This window comes from Pleurodeles waltl, chromosome 5 (genome assembly GCF_031143425.1).
Source record: "Pleurodeles waltl isolate 20211129_DDA chromosome 5, aPleWal1.hap1.20221129, whole genome shotgun sequence".
Taxonomy (NCBI): domain Eukaryota; kingdom Metazoa; phylum Chordata; class Amphibia; order Caudata; family Salamandridae; genus Pleurodeles; species Pleurodeles waltl.
The window spans coordinates 704,788,259-704,807,133 of NC_090444.1; the positions used below are offsets into that span (position 1 = coordinate 704,788,259).

Below are 18,875 nucleotides of genomic sequence, written 5' to 3' on the forward strand. Positions count from 1 at the left end.
TCAGGTTGGTCTGAGAAAACAAATATTACTAACATCGATCCAGTTTCAAAGTTGCAAAGAAAATGGGTCTAAAGTTAATTTACGACAAAACGACATATCCCATTTCCAGACTAATAAGCACTCAAGAGCAAATATTGCCAATTAACAGATAAATACTAGGCCAGGCCATAGATGTAGGAAAAGCAGGAACTGCCCAAACTATGGGTTTGCCAGTTATCAGGATCTAAGCTATCATTCACTCATCTTATGGAAATTTTGCACACCCGAGTTTTAATTTATTTTTTATTTGAATTGTCCCCTAAAATAGCTCTAAGTTTCGTTTTTTGATTCACCAAGGTCCCATGGCCTAAGTGGGTTCTGATAATTTTCAACTGCAACATGGTTGCAAAGTGTGAATCCAAAGGTATGGAGGCCCAAGGATAAAGGTCAGGGCAGTATATTGAAGCCACAGTTATCCGCCTGTCTCTTCGCTTTTGGACATCCCTTTCTCCTCAGTCTCCAGTCACCCACCCTCACAGTGCCAGTATAGCTCTATGAGTCTTGGCATAATACTGACGTATGGTTCAAATGTATAAAATATTTTGTCCAGTTTCTCATTGTTTTGTGAAGCTCCAGTAATGATCTCCCTATTAACCAGTACTGCTTTCGCAGTGCATAAGTCTACACCATGTTTTTTCTACTTGTTCTCTCATACTGCAGATGGTGCAAAGAAATGTAAGTTTACCCTGCAAAAGCCATTAGCTGCTTGTGATTATTGGAAACTCCTCTGCTCAGTTTTATTTATGTGCACAAAAGCGCTTTAATTAGGTTGAATAAATTCTGTAAGTGTTAACATATTGGCATACTAATTAATTTACACAAGGGCATATTCTTAGGTCCCTTTGTGCTTCAAGCATCAGTCTTTATAGGTACATCCTGTGGGCCATGGTTATTAAGCTGCACCTTTTTCCTAGGTACTCTCAGCCGCTGCATGAAGAGATAGCCCTCCACAAGCATCTGAAGCACAAGAACATTGTCCAGTATCTGGGCTCTATTAGTGAGAATGGGTTTATCAAGATTTTCATGGAACAGGTACCTGGGGGTAAGTTATTTTTCTGTTTGTGTTTGTTTTTATTCATAGGACTTTGCACAAACTAACAACGCAAACACCATATTTTATGCTGGAAGATATCTTGGAGCTTTTATGCTTAAACCACCTTCATGCCTATATACAGATTTAAGCGTAGTGACGTGACAAACTTGTTGTGGCACAGTTTTTCCAACTTGTTTTCCAACCTCCTGCCTAATGGGTTGGTATTACTAAAGCAAACCCCTGTATCTTAGTCTGACTTTCTTCTGGAGTGGGTTCTAGAACTGCATGCCTCTCTGGGGCCTGGGATCACACCTCACCACCTTCCCCACCAATATCATCAGGTAACAGTGTTGAATCCCTGCAGGAGTCCAGCTTGGACCCTTCACCTAATGAAAAGAAGATGCTTGTTGTTTCTTTGTCTTTTCTTAATTATTAAGGGATCCAGATGAATATGTAGTCAGCAGCTCTGACTATTGGTGACACCCCTCCCCTCCCTTTTTTAGGGAGGTTTTCGTGCTTGTGTTCGAATTCAGTAGCAAATGTTGATGCAGAGGGATTTTTGTAATATACAGATGAAGGAGTTAGAAATTGGTTAGGTGTGTTAGTACACTTCCTCTTCAATCGTTCAAAGCCCCAGGACCTACCTGTTTTTCCTGAAGCAATTTACCATGCTTATTTGACTTAATTCTCTTACACTAAATTCTCCCCTTCGTGTTCCATTTTTCATCTCACATGTATTTTGTTTCCTAAGGGACCTAGGCAGGTTTGTGAAGTGAAGCTGTGGCACTCCTAGTCAAAAAGTAGCTCACAGACACCAATTGTTATGTTATATTTTGCTAATTGTATTCATTCAGCAAGTCATAGGTGCAGACGTGCTGAGGTCTTGGTTAAATATTGTTTTACAAGGTAAAGCTTACCAACTTATCAGGCCAATAGACCTCAGGCCAATATCAGCACCTCAGGCCAATAGACCTTTGAGGTAAGATGAGATTAACCAGGAGCTGTACATCATTTCAATAAACATCATATTTTCAAGTGTTTTCTTCAGTCAGTGAGAGTTGATGTGAGTTTAAAAGTTTTTTTTATCAGTCTTTTTAGTAGCACATTTTCATTGAAATCAGCAGATCATCAATCACATTCATAATCAATTATAAAATAAGCATTCAGAATATCAGAATAAGTGCATTAAGCTCACTCCACAAAGTAAAGCATTTCTGTTCGAAGATTTAGGATGTGTTTGTAGAGGAACAGGAAGAATAAAACGTCAGCCAGAACCCATAAAGAGTTCCAAATCGATAGGTTAAATCATAAAGCTTCAAAGTCAAATATCAGTTATCAATCAAAACTTTCCATAAAGAGAGAGTCTAGAGATCTGTAGTCTCAAAACAGCAGAGATTTGGGGGAGGGAAAGCGATGAGTCTGGAGAGTCTGACCTATCCTAGGAGCACACATTATTATTAACAATACAGTCTAAGCCTTTGCAACATGTTTCTCCTTCTTTCTCCAGTCAGCCAATCAGCTTTCAGTGTCTTAATTGGAATAGGAACATTTTGTCTTCTCATTAGGCAGACAGTAGCCCACAGACAGCAAAGTGTAAGTAAATATTTGTTTACAACTACTTTATATAAATCCACGGGGGTTCTTATCATCTGCTTTCCTTAAAAAAATGCAATTTCATGTTTACGTTTTACATCACTGCACTGCACCACAAACTACATACTCATTTTCTTTACTAGGTGTTTGCATGATTAGAAACATTTTGCAGAGTTAAACTAAAATATTTGAGTATAGTTATTGTACTCTATGAAAAGTATGCCTTTGGGAAGGTCAGAACTAACTTATTTTACATTGTCATCACTTTCACAACATGTCAGCTTGTAAGAAATAAAACATTTCACATTCTTGACCTAGATCAGGTTTGCAAGAAACTGCTACTTTAGCAATTCAAGTCTAATACTTGTAAATGTGGCAGCCTACTGTATTTCTTCAAATTTAAAGCATTACGTTTTCGTCAAAGGCCTACATATTAATTATACATGTTATTACATTAATTTTCAATACTTTTAAAATGCTCCAAAAGGGACAGTGCTTTTTGGTGCTGTAGAAAAAAAGCAACCCAACAACCGTAGAGGAATAATATATTAAAAATTAAAAGAGAAAAGAGAAGCTGTCAATAAAGAAATGAGGAACTGCTACAACTGTGGTCCAAAAAGTAGCCTCAACTAAACGAGATTAAGGGACTAAATGCAAGAGAAGAAAAGATCTTCCACCCAAACAAATGCTACTACCCAGGACTATCCTACAGTGTAATATTTTGGGGTGCTTGTGTTTCATACTGAATAAAATCTAATTGTGAGCAAATTTAAGAGAGGCTATTGTGTCACTATGCAAGACCTTAGCATTCAGGGTAAAACATCTACTTTCCCCAATAGGCTGAGTGCTATACCTAAAATGTTAATACTACATGTATAATTATATTTTGTGCTGCCCTACTAGTTATATTGAACAGGGCCTTTTTTAAAGATCTGCAGAGTATTTTATTGGGGCGTGTATAGATCACAGATAGAAAAAGAGTTGTAGTGCAGAAAACGCAAAGACGTATGCATAAAAAGGGCATAAGTGACCTGAAGTATGAAATTTATTATATTGCAGCCCGGTTACAATGGCTGATGAAATGGTTTGATCATAGCTCCAGTGCCCAGAGGGAGGACATGCAGGCGGGATTGCGCACAAATACAGGAATAGACTGGAGGTTGGGAAAGCCCTACCACACATCCTGTGCTATTGAAGGTGGCCAAATACTGCTGGAATAGATTTGTGATGAGATTCGATGGTGAGGTACCATAGTCCCCTAATTTGCCTCTGTAGACCCTCCCCAGGTTACGGGTCATAGCAAGCTCCCATGATGAACTAGTACGGACAGAGGCAGACTTTGATACAGTGGGCAATCTTTATGAACACAGATTGCTCCGCACATTTAATAACGCCAGCGGGGTGTTCGTTATAGGGAGGACAGTATATTTGACATATAAAACATTAGTTGGGGCTGCTGTACAGATATGGAGTCAGGGCACAGTTGTACCACAGAAATGTGAGGGTGCTGCACTTCATGTTGACACATGGGTGTCATTAAAGGACAATAAAATTACTATCTACTCCCTAGCTACATAAGTAATGACCCAGAACTAAAAGCTGAATGGGAACTAAATATAAATCACAAGCAAAAAACAGACAGTCGCTAGAAAATGCTGACTAAAATACCTGCATTTATATTATCTGCACTTGACATACCGCTCCCTGAAAAGGATAAGGAAGGTGTATGAAGGGGAAGATGAAAGCTGCCGGAGATGCAAATGCTGATTTCTACCACATGGCATGTGAATGCCCAGTGATCACACAATATTGGCTGGAGGTTAATAGGAAAGTGGCTGAACTAAGTGAGCTAGAAACACTTCCAGGCATATGTGAGCAGACAAAAAACTCTAAGCACACTTATTAGTTAATTATTCTCGCTTTAGTGCTGACGGAAGGGCGCATTGCCATCTTATTGAAGGCATCGTCAGGCCAGCTCTTGAAAACATGGCTAAAGTATTTAAAGAAGTGGTCCAGTGCTGTAATAGATACACTCACTAAATGTATCAGAATGACGCTTTCGGAACAGAATATATGAACATGATAAAAGCGGTCATGGAGGCAAAAACAGATGAGCCCCCACCTTTAAGTCTGATATATGAGAAGAAGTTGTTCAGGATATATATGTGTATAGTCCACACAGGTAATAACCACAAGATACCACATATATGCATACATGAGGGGCCACGCACTCACAGTAACATAGGATGTCAGCTAGCTACTAAGCACAAATACTGAGCCGTAAGACATGACATACTTAAATGCCCCTTTTTCGACAACTGAGACGAAAATAAGAGCAGATCTTGCCTAGATGCAAGACCAGACCGCTTCTTTTCTGGTTGATGCTGTTATTGTTGTGTAACTTAGCTCTATAATGCATGTGATTAAAGGTACACAGGTACACATAGTTATCAAGGATTTTAGAATGTAAACAAGATTGAGAATATCCTGGAAATTCAATAAAAACTAGTCTTAAAAATGTGTGCAGTATAGTAAAATCACACTAAGAGGCCTTGTGACTATTAAAGTTGTTTCCTGTGTAAAATCCTTGTAACATGCAATCGTTGAGGCACTTCACTGTTTTCTCATGTCAATTTTATGGTAATACTATGGAGTTTGACCTTTGCACAGTTGTAATGAAGGTGTGTTAGTAGAGTCATTATAAATAACATGCTATACCATGGCATCATTGTATGTCTGCTCTATATCAGTCATTTGGGCTGGAAACACAACCGGTAGGCCCAAACATCTTAATTGGAAGGTCCTGTACACGAAGCCTCGGTAACAGTGTTGTTTTTTTGTCCTTTTAGGTAGTCTCTCTGCCCTTCTGCGATCAAAGTGGGGACCACTGAAAGACAACGAGCACACTATTGGCTTTTACACCAAGCAGATTCTCGAAGGCCTGAAATACCTTCATGACAACCAAATTGTGCACCGTGACATTAAGGTAGTTGAAGTCTTAAAAGTAGTTTGTAAGAGAGAACAGTATTACCTTACAAGATCCTTCTCTGTCAGCATAAAACAGTAATACACTGGAATGCAAGCCTAAGGGTTTGGGGTATATGGTTTAAATGTAGGCCTACATGGAACTCGGCAAAATGACCCAAAAAAATTGCCACGCTACGCATAGTTCTGCAAGCGATAGAGTGCATTAGTTCAAGCAGTTTGCTCTGATTTATAGTGCTGGTGTTTGTCCTGCGCTGAAAAAACAGAACGAACTGCACCACATGCTGATCAAAAGGGCGCTGCTTCTTTTCTGTTGCTCAATTAGATTTTTTACTCGAGCAGCAGGTTCCTCATTGCAAACAGAAGATTTCTTAGCGCAGGTGGTAGCGACTGTCCGTGTTGAGAAATCTCGCTGGTAGGTTGTCTGGAGTAAGATTTTCCTCACCCACGCTCACCAACTTAATGTTGGTGAGCACGAACAAGGAAGAAACTCAGCTCCGTGGAGATTTTTGAAACTCCGCGCTCTAAGTGGAGTGGGAAGAACTCCGCAAGCGGGGTTCACTGCCCACCCCTAGTTTAATGGCATTTGAAACTCCCAAGATTAGACTGCAGCCTATCTTCCAATCTATCAAACAGTTACAAGGTAGGATACATTTGTAACCCGTTTAAACAGATCTTCATTAATCTTTCCAAAAATATTCTAGAGCGCTTTGAATTTACTGGGCAAGTTGATGGACATCATTTTGGGGTTGCCAGGGGCCGCAGCTGCGACTCCCAGTTTGCTCCTTGCAAACCCTGGCACTGTCTTGGCGACCCCTGGCATTAGAGGTGGAAAAATCAGTGCCAGGAACACAAATGCTGCTTGTCCTTATGGACATTGGTTAAGGCTCCAATTTCTTGGTTTCAAATATTTTTTTATTACATTAATAGTGAAAATAATTATATATTATTCACTATTAGTGTTATAGAAATGGAGTACAGTTAGCTGGAATAGGACTCTCCTTGGTAGCTGAGGTAATTAAAAAAAACAAAAAAAAAACACATTTACATGTATATTGTGCATGCTTGCGAGTGAGAGTGTGTTTATGTAAAAGTGTGCGTATGCATGTGTGTGTGTTTGAAAGTGAAGTTGAAATGGCATGTGATGTCACTTCCACTACCCCTGGCATTTTGGTGAATTGACATCCATGAGTAAGTTGACTGGAAATGTGTCAAGAAAGTACAAGGTTATTTAGAGAGTGCGCTCTTAAAATACACCCGACTTAATTTCAGCTGTGAGAATATTAGTTTGTGAGTTTACTACACTTGCTGAACAGAAAATTCAATGTATTTTCCAGAAAGGTGTAACTGTTGGTTCTGCAGGTTTTCTGGAGAAAAACAAATACCGTTTACCCCTGTCACGAAAAAGATATTTTGGCAGCGGTGAGGTTCTCATGCAGCCAATTATGTTTCGAGATTTCAACCTATTTCAGTTTTCCAGATTCGGGTCTCAAACTAGCTTTGAAATGTTTTGACTAAATATAATTCCTTGCTCTGTGTCCAATGACACTTAAAAAAATCATGTAATTATAAAAAGTTAAGCCTTCAAGGCATGTACTACATTTGTCCAAAGTAGGATACGTAGTGCAACATGAGGAGCATTTTTCACCATGCTTGCAAATAGTGTAAAAAAACATTCTGCGTGTGCCAGTATTTAAGAACTTTCAAACATGTAGCCGAAACGCACCATAATGTACTTGATCACCAGTAATAAAATGGAAAGTTAAAGAAGACATTTTTAAAATAGCTCCACTTTGCCGCTATCCTGGTTTATTTAGAACACAAAGCTATAGCTTCCTTAACACTGAACATGGCGAGCTCCATCACTGCCATTACAGGGACCTAGAACATTCTGTGAAGCATTATGCTTGTGGTTGAGAAAATGTTTTCAAGAGTCTCGTAGTGCCATTGTTAGACCTCCCTGGGTCAACATCATGTCTGTAGGATCAACATCCTAGGTGTCCAGTGTTTGGGTTTTAGAGCATGTTTGACATTCCCAGAATGTGATGTTTCATACATAAAGGATATTTTCCGATTTAAGGTCTCTTTCAGCAGTGAACGCACAATGTCAGCAGTTTTGCGCGTTAGTCTTCCCAAGGTGGCAATCACACAGAGATGCTTTTCATCTTGAGTGGAACTCAGGCCCCTTGTACGCCTTTCTGCCCATACCACTCCTGTCCAGAGTCCTCAAGAAGATCAAGAATGACCGGGGACAAGTAATCCTTGTGGCTCAGGACTCTGCACGGAGTGTAGTATACCAAGCTGCTGACCATGTCCATTGATCCTCCGATCAGACTGCCCCTTTGGGGGGATCGTCTGCTGCATCAACAGGGGAAGGTTCGGCACCTAGACCTCTCCACTGTCTGACTTCTTGTGTGGAGATTGAGCAGCAACAGTTGGTAGCTTTTGACCTATTTCCAAAGTCTGTAACAATCTTGGCTGACAGGCGTCCCTCCACCAAAATGGTATACGCCCGTTGTTGGAAAAAAGTTGTGGCATGGTGTACAAATGAATCTGTTGACCCCCTTTCTGCCCCTCTCCCTGAGGTTCTGTTATTTATTCTTTCCCTGGTCCAGCAGGACTCTGCTATGGGCACTCTTAAAGATTATTTGTCTTTTTAAGTCCCCTGTTCTACATAGGTTCCTCAAAGGTCTTTACACATCTCTTTCGTCCATCCCCATGCTTCACACTAAGGCCTCCTTTCTGCCAAAAGTGATTACACACTTTTATGTAGGCCAACCCATCACCTTGCCTACTTTTTACTCACCCCCCATCCTTCTAATGAAGGGGAGTGACTCCACCTCATGGACCCAAAAAGAGCATTGGCAGTCTACCTTGATCATACAAAAGAGTTCTGAGTGGATGACCAACTCTTTGTAGCTTATGTGGCTGTGAAGAAAGGTCGGGCAGTGCAGAAATGAACCATCTCCAGATGGGTCGAACTGTACATTAAGATCTGCTGGGCACTGGCCAAAAAGCAACCCCCTGAAGGTTTGCATGCTCATTCTTCCTGAGCTAAAGCTGCACCCACTGTGTTAGCATGCGGAGTTCTAGTCCTCGGCATCTGTCAGGCGACAGTGTGGGTTTCTCTGCACAAGTTTACCAAACACTACTGCCTGGACAGTCTGATCCGTAGGGACGGGCACTTTTCCCTTTTTGGTCATGCAGGACTTTCTAGTATGAACTTGGTTTGCAGACCCACCTGCGGTGATGGTTTTGCTTGGTAATGTATTCAAAGGTAAGGAATCTGCAGCTAGAAGTCTCTATCAGATGAACAAGTTACTTACCTTTGGTAATGCCTTATCTGGTAGAGACAGTATCTAGCTGCAGATTCCTTACTGAGCCACCCATATCCCTGCTTTCCGAACTGATTTCTAGGGACAGGGAGTCCCCTTCAGGGCCTTAGTTTTGATGCACCACTTTCTTAATGGCTCTGTGCTTCTAGCGTGGAAAGTCATGAAAAGAAACAGACAGCACTTGAGGGTGGTACCTTTATAGGAACTGCAACATCATGTCCGGCGTGGACGACGCCGATGACGGATGCTGAGCCAATCAATGCCACAAAACATCACACAGAGGTATTGCTCATGAAAATCTTCCCGATCGATTCTGACTCGTGGGAAGAATTCAAAGGTAAGGAATCTGCAGCTAGATATTGTCTCTAACAGATAAGGCGTTACCGAAAGTAAGTAACTTGTTTGACAAGCAGAAATAACATGTTTATTTTTTTGCACTCCTTAGATAGAGAATCTTCCTGCACGTTTCTACACATTCCAAACTAGTGTAGGTTTTTTTTTTTTTCTAAACTGACTTCTATTGGACTGTTTCTAATGTCTGTTTGCAATAAATAACTAACAGGTTTTTGATGTGTTTAATTTTGCACTAGATGTTTTCTTTTTATTCCTAATGTTTGCACACATGTTCACACTTTGGAGAAGTGGAGATGTGTGGCACAATGGTTAGAGAGGCAGACCCTGATCAGAGATCTAGCCCAGGACCAGGGTTCAATTCCCGCCTCAGCGGTTCTTTGGCTCAATTTCCCTGGACAGGATATTTCTCGCCTCAGTGCCTAATCTAATTCATGGGTCACACTCTGCAACTCTGGGCAATAGCTTGCTTAATCTCCACAACGGCCCCAACAGCGCTGGGATGCCTGGCTTCACCTTGGGGGTTGCCCAGGAGAGGGCACCTCACAGGGAAAAGCCAGGAGGGGTTCCACAGCGGTATGCGTTCAGCACCTCGATATCTTAGGGTCGGAGTGCGCTTTACAAGTACGAATTTACATTACATTTACATTTTTTACATTTACATTACATTACATTTACACATTACATTACTTTCATATGAAAGAGCTATGCACCAAGGTTTGAAGTAGATTGTTCAAAAGGTGATGGTGTGACCAGGTACTCTATGCGATAAAGTACCCCCTAGCACTCATGATAAGGATAATGCAAGTCACCTAACAGCTCCATACCCTTATAAAAGAGCTCTGCCTTCTGCCTTGTTTCTCTATATGGTTATTCCTCCCCAGCAATATTTTCAGCAAAAGGCCATGCTAGTGGAGATATATTGTTAGTTTACTGAGAAGTGACATGAATTGGAATCCCAGGGTGTTTGTCCATTCGTGTAAATTATGTCTTTGTGTAAAATAATCCCTGACCAGGATGACAGGTGTGCCACATTCAGACATTTTACTGGTAAATGTGTATATCCACTGGGGAGGTCTTATGATGCCTTAGTTACTTCTGTGCTTTCTTTTATACATAATATCAGTATTGCTGAAGATTGTTTTTTGATTATTGCCTTGGGAATTTTAATACAAAAATCTTGAACCCTGCTAGTGCAACCCTTGGAAATTCTGAGTAGAAAGAAGTTTGATGCATCCCTGAGGCTATTTTTCTGGGAAACAATTTGACAAGATGAAAGGGGTATAAGTTTTTTTTTTTTTTTAGAGAGCTTGAGATCTAATGTATATATGGCTCTAAATGGTATGTTCCCTCAGGATTCACCAGCTTCCTTCTCCTTTCATTCTTCTCGAGGGCACTCATTAATTCATTATATGGTGGTATCTTATCAAACACTTGGAGCTTGTACCCATTTTGAGGTATTGAAGTGGTCATGGTGTAAATTCGGTATTCATGAATTTGAAGTTCAAGGTGTTTGATTCTTGGAATTTCATAAAGGGTGCTGTAGTTTATAATAAAATATGGGTTTATCTTTTAATCTAGTAATAACTCTCTGAATCTGGCCTCTATTGTTGGCCCATCTGATTCCTCCACAGATAACACAATCTTTTGGTTTGAAAAGCAGTTGTCTTTATTTCATACTTTTGGGAGTAAAGTTGGAAGCATTAGAGCTAAGCTACTAGTGGCCATCCGTAGGGCGCTAAAAAAAGCTGAATCATTAGATTAATTCCTTGGTAAGGTTACAGTTTAAATCGCCATTAGTATCTAGGCAAACGGAAATTCATCAGCTGAAGCATGTAAGAACTAGTTTGAAGATGTCAGAACGCAGGAAGGAGGAGGACCAGAAATGGATTAAAATGAGAGAAACTGCCTATTCCTGCAGTTCACGCAGATATTGGGCTTTAATTTCCCAATACAGCGACTCTAGAGTTAAAGCTGAGTCTATCCCCATTTCTGATGAAGAGTGGACTCAGTATGTTTTACAATTATATGCTTCTGATTCTAGCAGTGATGTTCAGTGAGACCAAACTGGACAGACAAATTAATTTAACATTATGAAGAAATATTAGTACAATACTTCTATCATGAATTACATAGTCCGAGTTGACACATAATATATGAAAATACAGATTCAGGAAGCAATTATCTCTGAATATGTTTGGTCTGCCCTCAGTAAGGAGTTGAGGGTATGATTAAGGGTGCAAGGTCGTCAGGGGCAGTGGGCCCAGATGAGCTCCCAATAGCTCTTATTAGGCAAGAAACTTCTGCTCAGGCTCTGTTTCTGTGTGCCTTGTTTGAATATTGCTATCAGAACAGGGTCATTCCGACCTCAGGGAAGGGAAGTATTGTTGCATCCTTATTCAAAAAAATGACCAAAACCTCCCCTGCCAGTTATAAGCAGATTGCCCTCTTGGATGTGATTGGGAAACTGTTTGCCAAAAGTATTCTTCTTCATCTTCAGGAATGGGCCTTCGGTAGCAACCTCGTTCCTGCTGAATGGGCAGGTTTTTGTAGAAACTGTGGTACCTTAGATAATATTTTGGTTCTCCAAATATTAATTGAAAAATTATTTAGATTCTGCCTTCATTGATTTCTCCACAGCATTCGATAGGGTTGACCGTGGGACGCTGTGGAGGAAATTGTCTGCATTGGGGATTCCGGTTCACCTTCTCACGCTAATTATTGCCCTGCACTCTCCTACCCGGAGTCTGGTCCTGATGGGAGGGAATTACGAATTACGATTTATCTACCAAAGTGGAAACACAAAGTGGTCTGAAGCAAGGGTGCTTATTGGCACCCCTCCTTTTCTCTCTCTACATTCATGACTTACCCAGTAGAGTTGGAGAAGTGAAAGGGGATATGCTAAATTGGAAGTAATGAATGTTAGTTGTTTACTTTATGACGTTATTTTTGATTTAACCCCAATAGGATTGCAGAGGCTTCTTGTTGCACTAAGAATTTTTGCTGACAAACATTTTCAGAAAATAAATCTCTTTAAGAGAAACTTTTTTGGTTTTAGGTCCTGTGGGTGCAGAGTCAGGAAAGGTCTTTGTTGGTCTTTGGGAAATGATAGGTTAGAAGTGGTGAAATTTTATCCTTATCCATACCTTGGCAGCATTTTCTCTAGTAATTGTTTAAGTAATTATTATATTAGTCAGTGTAGAAACAAGGTATTGTCCCAGGCATCAGTTTTTGGTAGACAGTATTAGTGCTGTGGGCAAAGGCACTTTGACCATGTTTTTGCGGTTTATAAGATTAAAATCCACCCTCTTTGGGCTATGTCTGTGAAGTAATGGAGGAGCAGTATTGGTCCTTTTTCGAGAAGGTGGAAGTGCGTATCTGCCACCAAATTTTTTATCTGAATCAGCTGGCTGTCCTTTCCGCCCTCTGGCTTGAGTTTGGGCTCTTCTCTACAACTGTGTTTGTTATGGCAGCTGTTTTGAGGTGGTGGAACAATCTTCAGAATAGTGATTCGGACTCCACCCGTGCGCTTTCAAACTTGAAATCTTCTACAATTTGAAGGAAGAGTGCTCTTTTCTCAAATTGCTTGAAAGCTCTGGATATGTTTGATATTGGCCAGAACGATATGGCACCTCTGATTAAGTATCTATTAAAAAAAAAAAATATGAAAAAACTATGTATGAAGTGAGTCAGAAAAGGGATATTTTGCTTTGTGCTTAGCATGCACGGAACAATATCGTTGTGGAGAGCAGTATTTTAAAAAAATTAAAAAATAACTCTACGTAGTATGGGATCTCCTCCATGGTGAGCGTAGAATAATCTTATTATTAAGGTTGAATTTGCTTCTATTACGAGTTGTTATTGGTGTTTAGCAGGGTATACAAGATCTAAATCACATGATATTCATGTGTACCTCTCTTTATACACTACATCGTCAATTGTTAAGACCATTATTTATAAAGTATGGTATAACTTCAGTGGCGGAAGCTCATCAATGTTAATTTGCCCCTTGCACTGAAACAGATTGCACAATAATTTTCAAGTTCTTTCAATATTTTTAAAATTGCGTTCATATAATTGCTTCCTGAATCAGTATTTTCGTATATTATGTGTCAACTCAGACTATGTAATTCATGATAGAAGTTTTGTACTAGTATTTCTTCATAATGTTATATGAATTTGTCTGTCCAATTTGGTACTGTATTAGGACACTAGTTTATTGTGCTGCTCAAGACTTTTTTGTTTATTGAATTAATCCCTCGCACTTGCACTTTAAGTGCATTTTATTTGCACTTGGGGTTTTATTGTAAAGCATGGTACTAGTGAGCATGACCTTTTCAGTATTTCATAATTTGTATTATGTGTATTGTTGTTTTTTTTATAATTTTTTGTATTTATGTTGGGTTCGCTGGGAGTGCCAACGCATAACAAAATACTTGATGCTTGATATGCTTATGGAACTCCTCAGTGACTTGCAATATCCTTAGAATTTACAGCAGGGGTATTTTATTCCAAATATTATAAAGCTTGTTCTTTCATGACTTAATTAGTTGCTTGTTCCTATGTTGGACTTTCCTCTTATGCACTGCTTCTTTTTTTTTTAAATCAATATTTCAGTTATCTCTCCATATCTTTTTTTGTTTTTCTTTTCTCTTGATTCTCATTGGCTTAATATCCCAATCCGATTTCAATTTCCCTTTCTGTGTTCTGTATTTAAATGTGTACACCAACTTCTTCACCTCAGCTTTCAGTTTGAGCCAAGGAAACACAGACTTAAGTCCTCCTATGAGTGCAGAATATGGATATGGACCCTTGTTGTAATCATACTGGCTCTCTTGTAAGCAGGAGGTCAAGTAGCCAGTCACGTAGGTTAAGGATGTAGATTTAAGAAGAAGTCTCTTAGGTTACAGGTAAATAGGTAATTGCCACACCAGGAGCAGCATTGTTACTGTTAAGCTCACTCTCGCCAACTGAAACTCTTGCCAACAAAGGCACCTATCAGCATTATAGCAACATTGGGGCATAACACAGCTCCTCCCCTCAGTGAAATACATGAAAATACACCAGGAGGTAAGATGAAAATTACAAAAATCAATAAGTTCTGTAAATATTCAAACAGATAAATCATCAAGCAAGAAAAATACAGTTACACTCGTAAATTAACATACAGATAAATGCATTGTAGGACCAGGGACAAACATCCTTTACTGCACCCACTAAACCTTAACCCGTTAGGAAGGACTCATACTGCATCAAGGTGCAACACACGATACCCACGTTATGCTGCATTACACATGGAGGACCAATGCAACATTAAGGTGCAACACACATGCCCCCACAACCTGTCCTTACCCTTAGGATAGACTGTGGCAACATCAGGGTGCAACACACAACAACCACCCTAAACTGCATATCTTATGCAGGCTAAAGGGTATACCCCCTTCTGCTTATCTTTAACCGGACAAGGGGGACATAACCATTTCACTCCACACTCATCTGAACACAAAAGGCATCTTGTGAAATTAACAACGAGTGTCTTTTAACCCTTACAATCGGTCTCTTTCAACCCTCGCTCATCCCAGCACACAGGGCATCTTGTGAAAATAACAATGGGTGTGTTTCAACCCTCACAATGTGTCGCTTTCAACCCTCACTCATCCTAACAAACAGGGCATTGTGTGAAAATACCAATGGGTGTCCTTCCACCCTTGCAAATGGGTCTCTTTCAACCCTCACTCATCCCAACACACAGGGCATATTAGGAAAATAGCAATGGGTTTCTTTCACCCCAGACTCATCCAACCTCCTGCACACCCTACAAGAGCACACATGGAAAAGTACACAACATTTGAACTAATTGTATACCTCAAGTAAGGAAAGCAACCATACTTGCTCTTAGAATTATACAACCAACAGACCTTAGCATACCATTTCACAAAATTTGAATGGCATTGTGTACACTTCCCTCAGTGCATTAAAATAAATACAATTCAGCATAGCATAAAAGATTATTCACTGGCAGTGAGTTCAAAATCCTCCCAACCGGTTAGCAACACCTCACCCGAACTCACATAGCACAATGCCAGTTGCCACAAAATTACAGTCTCTCCACTACCTTAATGGTTGCTCAAGTAGTCACTGGCACTGCCGAGGCCTAATTCCTTTTCATCAGGAATAGCATCCACTCTTAAAGCAACACTAAAGGCCACTGGATGCACCTCCCAGAAAGCTAAAAGATGTTACAAATGCTCCAGTTAAAAAGATAGTGACTGCATGTTGCCCCCGTACAGAGTAACCACATCCTGGTCTTTCAAACAATGCAGACATAAAGCGCATGTTCAAGCCTTTAATTCTACTTACACACATGGTCAAACGAGATCCGATGGCTGCTGTGCACACTAAAATCTTTATTCAGCTTCTGAAGCACGTTGTACTCAACTTCCCATTTCCTTGTTTCCCGCTTCCTGTTGACACAGTAGTGCGCGTTCAAGCCTCTGGGCTTTTACATCCATTAGTCACCTGCAACGTGTACATCTTATGTGTCTGGAATGTTGAACAGCCTTGGGGGTCCTCGCTATCTCATTAGATACTTCCTATACAACGGTAAGGGGAAGCGCGCTCTCCCACCCCTCAGGGACCCGCAAATGCCTTAGTGGACAACACATTGCGCTGGCCTCATTAAACCAAATAATACTGTGGTTCACCAGTCTTGTGCTCGCAAACGCCTGCCCGGTAAAGACTCAACAAGGGTCAGTCTCACCTACCGGTATCTCTTTACATGCTGCCGGTTCACTCCTCATGGCAAGTTTTTCTAAAGCAACTGAAAAAGTTTACAACAGTCACATTCAATCTGTGTACTTCGGTCAAAAGCTCTTACTCTTCTTTTGACGGTAGGCTTTTTTGTTCCTTCAGTCTCCATATGCATGGTTTAATTTCTAAATCGTTGCCATTGTTGTAATCATGATGATTCCCGTGTAAGCAGGTGGCCAGTCACGTAAGTTAAAGATGTAGATGTATTAGGAGGAAGTGTCTTAGGTTACAGGTAAATACCTCACCCGGAGCAGCATCCTTTCTGTTCAGCCCACTCTCTCCAACTGACACTCTTACCAGCACAGGCACCAGCCAACATTCCATCACATCACAGACACTTACTTACAGCATCTAACTGAGATCCTTGGATAGGATGCATTATTACAACATCAGGTCATAACAGCCCCATCATTCAGTAGATTCAATCCAAACTAGCTGGTGAAATCTACCAACCACGTTCAGTGTCAGGTGGATACATGGTACATCTATCAAGAGTTGACCTATATACACAACTTGCTGATGGTTGCATTTGTGAGCTCTTGTTAGGATGACTTGAGTGAGTATTGACTCGGGCTGCACATAATTCTCGTTTGCATGCAGTGAATGGGTCCTGCAGTAGTAGTATTTGTTTGCTAGAGTAATTCACAGATTTATGTACCACTTAGCAGCAGTATTTGACCACAATTGCAGGACCCATCTATGAAACACAGTAAAAGATGCAACATGCCGAGGCCACCACATGCATCTTGCAAACACTGGTTACTAAAATTGTATGATCAATACTAAGAGCATCTTCAAATTACGGATTTTTACCAACATCCATAGTTTGTGTACACCGGATCAGGGCTTTAATCTATTTGAAGGATCCATAAACTTAATTCAGTACGCTGCTGTTGGTGTCCTGGACTATTTGTTGGATGTTCTTACGTTGTATGTATTGAGGTGTACAAGGATCTGGCCCATTTCAGATGAATGGCCCGGAAAGTCAGTTAGTGTGATGGAGCCCTGGCAGCATTTCCATACCTCGTTCAGTAATATTGTCATTTATTGCTTCTCCAGAGATAGTGTGGCAAACCTAGTTTATAGAACATAAACACATTTATAAGAGTAACGTTTGTGTTGCATTGTAATTAATTCAGTTACACTAAAGCTGTTTGTTGATAGTATTTGACTCACAATATGGGTCATTAAAACAAACCTAGACATGTAAGTGTTTGCTAATCACGCTGAAATCTTGACTAAGAAGAGATTTTGAGACCTACATTTTCATGATCATACACATTTTTTAGAGTGTCAATGGCCAGCTTGGGCCTGATAGAAACACAACATTTTCTTTTTCTTTTGCTAAATGTAAGTCATTTCTGAATAAGTGTATCAGGAGATTAATGTGCATGACTTAGCAACCTTACCTTCCCCAAGAGTGACCCAGAGTCAATTTGAGATTCGAACGTACTTAAACAACTGCTTCAAAAAAGTCCCTAAAGTGATTTAAAAACATGCATTTGCAAAGTCAGTAGGTCTGGTGTTTGCTCCCAGCCCTTTGATATTTTATTTGTGTTTTATCACGGTTTTTCTAAAACTATATTATTCATGAAGGTGTTGGGCCCTCATCATTCTGAATAAAAGAACTTTCTAAAGACATAAATGTTGCTTTTGCCATAGGACTCCCGTGCACTGAAGGGAACTAATTTGTGTGTGGATTCGCTCCTTGTGAAACAGCCGTAAGCCAGAACTTGTAGTGAAATTAGCCAATGGATGAAATGGGCCATCACATTGCCTCATGACGCAAGCTGGACTGGGTGTAAGAAAAAAGTGACTAACATAACCATAGACTAATGGATGAAGTCTGAATGAAAACCCCTGTAAGTAATTATGCTATACACGTAATAATTCTACTAAAATCAAAAGGTCTTGGCCATCAGACTTAAAAAAGCCAATTGATTGCCTGCTTCGTGCCTTTAAGGAAGAAAGAAAGAAATGAATAAAGGCAGTAAGAAAGTAAGGCAGGACGGAAAAGAAAGAGCAAGGTAAGGAAGAAAGAGAAATGTACGAAAGAAAAGGGAAGGCAGGACGGAAAGAAAGAGGAAGAAAATAAAGAAGGCAAGAAAGAGAGAGGAAAGAAAGAAAGGAAGGCAAGAAAGAGAAAGGAAAGAAGTAAAGGAAGGAGAAGACAAGAAAGATAAAAGTAAGAAGGAAAGAAAAAGGAACTAAAGAAGGAAATCGAAAGGCAAAAAAAGGAGAAAAGAAAGAAGGAAAGTAAGAATGAAATAACAGCAGAGAAAGGAAACAATGAAAGAAAAAGGAATGAAAAAGAAGGAAAGAAAAGTAAAAAAGCAAAGACTAAAGGAAGGCATGAAGGAAAGACGTATTAGATTAAGGAAAAAATAAATAGGGAAACAAGAAAGAAGAAAGAAAGAAGGAATGACAGACAGCGGTGCAAAGACAGAGAACCCTCATGAGCTTGTATTCAAAGTTCAAGTGAGCTGCTGGTATGGTTTAAAAAAAAAGAAACAGTCAGATAAACAAAGGAACAAAGGCCACTTAAAAAGAAATTTACAAAAGCGGGAGTCAGAAACTGATAAAACTGAACTGTGCCCTGTGCTCACATCTGTTGGAAAGTGTCCTCCTCTCCCGTCAGTCTCTACATACAAAGGCAATACTAAAGTAATAATAAAGTAAAAACACTTGCACTGAAGGGAAAGTGTGGATTTTCTCCTTGTGAAAGGGCT

General features: G+C 40.1%; 1 protein-coding gene across 2 annotated transcripts in view; it reads left to right on the forward strand.

The window, feature by feature from the left end:
• MAP3K5 (mitogen-activated protein kinase kinase kinase 5) overlaps positions 1-18,875 on the forward strand; it is a 759,411-nt gene that overhangs the window by 610,684 nt on the left and 129,852 nt on the right. For both annotated transcript variants that reach the window (XM_069234653.1, XM_069234652.1), the window contains exons 16-17: positions 954-1,081; positions 5,515-5,651. In XM_069234653.1, coding sequence (XP_069090754.1) covers positions 954-1,081; positions 5,515-5,651 — 265 coding nt within the window. The remainder of the gene's footprint in view (positions 1-953; positions 1,082-5,514; positions 5,652-18,875) is intronic.